Source organism: Pelodiscus sinensis, chromosome 1 (assembly GCF_052426305.1).
Source record: "Pelodiscus sinensis isolate ZL-2025 chromosome 1, ASM5242630v1, whole genome shotgun sequence".
NCBI lineage: Eukaryota > Metazoa > Chordata > Testudines > Trionychidae > Pelodiscus > Pelodiscus sinensis.
Window position 1 is genome coordinate 355,605,650 of NC_143052.1, and position 5,812 is coordinate 355,611,461.

The 5,812-nt window shown below is 46.1% G+C and overlaps 1 protein-coding gene across 1 annotated transcript; it reads left to right on the forward strand.

Annotated features, from left to right (window-relative positions):
- The first annotated feature begins 371 nt into the window (after positions 1–371).
- On the forward strand, positions 372–1,319 carry LOC102447121 (olfactory receptor 52M1-like). Its single transcript, XM_089771893.1, has one exon. It carries the CDS (start codon positions 372–374, stop codon positions 1,317–1,319), a length of 948 nt encoding a protein of 315 aa, XP_089628019.1.
- The last annotated feature ends 4,493 nt before the right edge of the window (positions 1,320–5,812 follow it).

Here is a 5,812-nt window from a genome sequence, read left to right on the forward strand (position 1 = left end):
TTTATTGCCTTGAGGAACAACGAAGGAAAACCACTAGGCAAACCCTGATTATCTGCTGGTGTTTATGAGGGAGCTGGAATTACTGATACATGGAGCTCCAGAAAATATGATCTGGGCCTTAGTAACTTTAGCTTCGTTTGATTAACAAAAATGTCATTTTCAGTGAATGAGGAGGGACCAACCTGCTTCTCCAATGACAACATTTTCCTGTAGTGCATAGAGTGTCTCATATTGACATTGTCTCTCCATCCAGGTATATATATTGCAACTATCACCTGGGACACTGGGCACATACCGGAAGTGAGTGGAATATAAGGTATTTGTAGGAGATTCCATTCTGCTTCACCATTGGAAGCCAGCTCCCGGACTCCATGTCAGATTCTAACACAACCGACTTCACCAACCCCTCCGTCTTCATTCTGCTAGGCATCCCTGGCCTGGAGGCGGCCCATGGCTGGATCTCCATCCCCTTCTGTGTCATGTACATTGTAGCCATCTTGGGGAACATCACCATTCTGTACATCGTGAAGAAGGAGCCAAGCCTCCATGAGCCCATGTACTATTTCCTCTGCATGCTGGCCGTCACTGACCTGGCCCTGTCCACGTCCATTGTGCCCAAAACACTGAGCATCTTCTGGTTCAATTCTAGAGAGATCGATTTTGGTTCTTGCTTTATCCAGCTGTACCTTGTTCACTGCCTTTTAGTGATACAGTCTGGGATCTTCGTGGCCATGGCTTTTGATCGCTACGTGGCCATCTGCGATCCCCTGAGACATTCCACCATCCTGACAAATTCCATTGTAGCCAAGATCTGCATAACCGTGGTGCTGCGCGGCTTCATGATCATACTTCCCATTCCCATCATGGGGAGTCGGTGGCCATATTGCAAAAGCAACATCATCCCCCACACGTACTGCAAGCACTTTTCTGTGGTGTCCCTGGCCTGTGCCGACTTCCGCCCTAGTAGTTACTACAGCCTCTGTGTGACATACCTTGTACCCAGTGTGGATGGGTTTTTAATAGCCGTGTCCTACATCCAGATCCTCCGGGCCATCTTCCGACTGCCCACAAAGGATGCTCGGCTCAAGGCATTTGGGACATGTGGCACTCATCTCTGCGCCCTCTCAGCCTTGTACATCCCAGACCTCTTTCTCTCCCTCATGCTGAGGATTGGTTCTAATGTGCCCCTGCCTGTGCTCATCCTCATGGCCAATGTGAACCTCTTGGTGCATCCCATGCTACACCCCATCATCTATGGGGTGAGGACAAAGCAAATCCGTGACAGGGTGCTGTGGATAGTGACTCAGAAAAGGGTCTAATGTTCACTCCTGGAGCTCAGACTCACCTCTGTGCTGAGCTGACGGGTGACATGATGCTGAGCCCTGTTTCCTGAATCATTTTCTGGACAGTCAGACAAATGCTGAGTCCTTTCATGACCTGACATTACATGGTCAGCATGAGAAACTGAGGGATCAGTCTAGGGATACGTCATTTAGTTGCCTCCTTTCGTATTGCTTGAAATTGTACCTCACCCTTTGGCAAAGCATTTCACCTCTAATACCATTAACTCACAAACATCCCACTCTCCCCACCTATAATATCATCAATTCACAGACACTTACCTTCCTTCCTTCTCCCCCCCCCCCATACGCATGCCCCTCCTGTTCTGAAATGTGATTTGTCCTTTTCATACGTGTTCATTTTTTTAAATTGTATCCTTTGGTATATATGGTTGTGACTATTTTCTTCCACAATTTGATCTGAGGAAGTGGGTCTGGCCCACGAAAGCTCATCATCTAATAAACCATCTTGTTAGTCTTTAAAGTGCTACATTGTCCTGCATTCTGCTTCAGCTACCCCAGACTAACACGGCTACATTTCTATCACATTTCCACAAGCTGACTGTGAAGAAATACGTCATTCTGTTTGTTTGAAATCCTCTGCTTATTGATTGGGTGACTCCCGTTTATGTTATAGGAAGGAATAAATAATATTTCCTTGTTCCATTTTTACACAACCTTCATGACTTCATAGACCATCTCATATCCTCCCAGTCATCTCTTTTCCATGTGGAAATGACACAATCTTTTAATCTCACCTTCTGTATTTTCTGTTCCATACCCCTAATTCTTTTCATTTCACTTTTCACTAACATTTCCAATTCTACCATGCATTGGTCCATGCTGTGACACACTAAGGACAGCTGGCTCCAATAATTTGGTGGAGGGAAGACATGCCGGGGGCTGAGTGAATGGCTTACTATTTCCACAACCTAGCCTTTTTTATATCCACAAATTCATCTCTTTTTCAGGCTGAATAGACACAGACTTTTTACTCTCTCCGGGTATGTCTACACTACCCCGCTAGTTCGAACTAGTGGGGTAATGTAGGCATACCGCACTTGCAAATGAAGCCCGAGATTTAAATTTCCCGGGCTTCATTTGCATAAGCGGGGCTCCGCCATTTTTAAAACCCCGCTCGTTCGAACCCTGTGCCGCGCGGCTACAAGAGGCACGAGCTAGGTAGTTCGAACTAGGCTTCCTAGTTCGAACTACCGTTACTCCTCGTGGAATGAGGAGTAACGGTAGTTCGAACTTGGAAGCCTAGTTCGAACTACCTAGTTCGTGCCCCGTGTAGCCGCGCGGCACAGGGTTCGAACGAGCGGGGTTTTAAAAATGGCGGAGCCTCCCTTATGCAAATGAAGCCCGGGAAATTCAAATCCCGGGCTTCATTTGCAAGTGCGGTATGCCTACATTACCCTCCTAGTTCGAACTAGGAGGGTAGTGTAGACAGACCCTCCTTCTGTAGAATCATAGAATCATAGGGCTGGGAGAGACCTCAGGAGGTCATCAAGTTTTGTCTGCTGCCAAACACAGGACCAATCCCAAGTAAATCAACCCAGCCAGGGCTTTGCAAACCAAGACTTAAAAAAACTCTAGGCATGGAGATCACACCACCTCTCCAGAGAACCGATCCTAGTGCATCTCCACCATCCTAGGTAAATAGTTTGTCCTAATATCCAATCTAGACCTCCCCCACTGCAACTTGAGACCATTGCTCCTTATTCTGCCATCTGTCACCACTGAGACCAGCCTCTCTCCATACTCTTTGGAACCTCCCTTCAGGAAGTTGAAGGCTTCTATCAAATCCCCCCTCAGTCTTCTGTTCTGTAGACTAAATTTTCTCTACAGAAGTCTATGTTGTGCCCACATATTGCACACAGACCGGGTCACCACATCTTCAAGAAAAGAAGTAGAGAAGACAAAATGTTAGGGGACTGGAACAGATGGCTTAAGATGAGATATTATTAAACCTGGGCCTTTTCAGCTTAGGAAAGGGAAGACCAATGGGAGTATGAGAGAGAGCTAGAAGATGATAAATGGTTTTGAAAAAGTCAGTGAGGAAGTCTGTCCAATCTGCTCTTAAATATCTCCCGTAATGGAGATTCCACAATTCCACAGCAATTTATTCCAGTGTTTAATCACCCTGACAGATAGGAGGGTTTTTTTTCTAATTTCCAACCCAAACCTCCCTTTCTGCAGTCTAAGCTCATTGCTTCTTGTTCTATCTAAAGAGGCCAAGGAGAACAATTTTTCACTCCTCGTTGTCACACCCTTTTAGTGACTTGAAAACTGTCCTCTTTAATTTGTTTCTTTTCCAAACCAAATAAATCCAATTCTTTCTTCTTTTTTAGTCCTTTAATCATTTTGATGCTGTTATCTGCACTCTCTCCAATTTCTCCACAGCTTTCTTTAAATGTGATGCCCAGAACTGGACACAATACTCCAACTGAGACCTAATAGGTGCAGAGTCAAATAGAAGATGACTTCTCGTGTCTTTCTCATAACACTCCTGTTAATGCATCCCAGAACCACGTTTGCTTTTTTTTGCAACAGTGTCACACTGTTGATTCATGTTTAACTTGTCATCCACTATGACCTCTAGATCCCTTTTTGCAGGACTCCCTCCTAGACAGTCACTTCCCATTCTGTATGTGTGAAAGGGATTGTTCCTTCCTAAGTGGAGTAGTTTGCACTTGTGCTTATCAAACATCTTCCTATTTACCTCAGAAAATGTCTCTAGTTTGTCCAGATCATTTTGAATTTTGGCCCTATCCTCCAAAGCACTTGGAACCCCTGCAGCTTGGTAACTTCTGCTAACTTAATGAGTGTACTATGCTAATATCTAAATCATGGATGAAAACATTGAACGGACGTGGTTCCAAAACTGAATCCTGCACAACACCTGGTCATTTGTTATGCCCTTCTAGCATGACTGTGAACCATTAATAATTACTCTCTGAGAATGATTATCTGGCCAGTTATGTACCCACCATACAGTAATTTTATTTCCCCAGTTTATTGATAAAGTCATGTGGACCATATCAAATGCTTTACTAAAGTCTATGTATACCACATCTACCGCTTCCCCTTTATTAAGAAGACTTGTCCTATCAAAGAAAACTATCAGAGTGGTTTCTTAAAATAAGGAATAAGGGATTTTTCGGAAAAGGTTTTATTTTCCGAAAGATCCGCGTCTAGACTGGTGCTTTTTTCCGGCAAAGCTCCGAGCCGGAAAAAAGCAGCAGCCATGTTTATGCAAATGAAGTGGGGGGGATTTAAATCCCCACTTCATTTGCAATTGTGATGTGTCTAATTTGCATCCCTTTTACGGAAAAGAGATGCAGTCTAGACACACCAAGTTTCCACCGATGTTGGAGACAACTGGATTTTATCTAGAGTTCAGGGCTCCTCCTACCACTCCCCGTTTTTAGGGAGTTTCCGTTTCTTCTAGTCCCACCCTTCTGCAGAGACACTGGGAAGCTTTTATGTGGCATTGAGTTATTCCTTTCTTCCATCTTCAATGACCAACTTCTAGATTGACCCCTTCATTCCAGCCTTCTGCCGCTGAGCACAAGGAGCGCGAGTGGAGAGTCCTGTAAGGCATAAGGATGCAGTTGAATCTGAGATAATACGATTTGTACCCATCTGGGTTTCAGCTTGACAGGGCAGTTTTTAGCTTCTGTGTCTGGGTGCCATTTAGAGTTGCCAGGTACTGGGAGTATCCACCTGAATGCCCAGTTGAGAAGGGGACCTGGCAGTGCATGGTAGACCCTGTTCATCTGGGATTCTCTCCTGTCTGTAGGCAGGCTCCTAGTCAGGCTGAAGCAGCTCCTGTCCCAGCCCTGGAGAGAGTCCAGCTGAGCAGAGGGACCATTTACTGGGATAAGGGGGGCTCTAGACCCTGAAGTTTCATACCTGTGCCTTTTCCCATTCATTGCAAGTCCTGGACACAGATTCCTCTTATTTGCAACACATTTCAGGGGCCACCATGGGTGTCCAAGGGGACCCAAACATCACTGTCCTGCTTGGAGGGAAGCCCAGGAGATGGTCACTGGCACAGGAGGAAGGTTGGTGGTGCTGGGGAAAGCTGGCTACTGGCTCCTTAGAGGTGGGGACAGGTCCTCCCTTTGAGTCATAGATTCAGTCCGTATGCTGCTTCTGCCCCATGGCCAGCCAATGAGAACTGGGGGTGGGAGGGTGCCTGTGGGCAGGGGCTGTGCATGGACTAGAGCTAGCAACTAAGGGAGGAGCTGCCAAGGCTCCCAAAATCATTTGCAAAGTAATTGCCACCCAGAGTGCTTACCCCTCCTGCTCTCCAACCCTTAGACTGAACTCCCCTCCTATAGTCTCATTCATGTGCTGTGGGGAAAGAGAGCAGCACCCTGAGATACTCAGGCATCTCCCGGGTCATCCACATGGACAGCTGCAGGAGTCACGGTGGTCAGAGGAATTCGCAGAATCCATACATT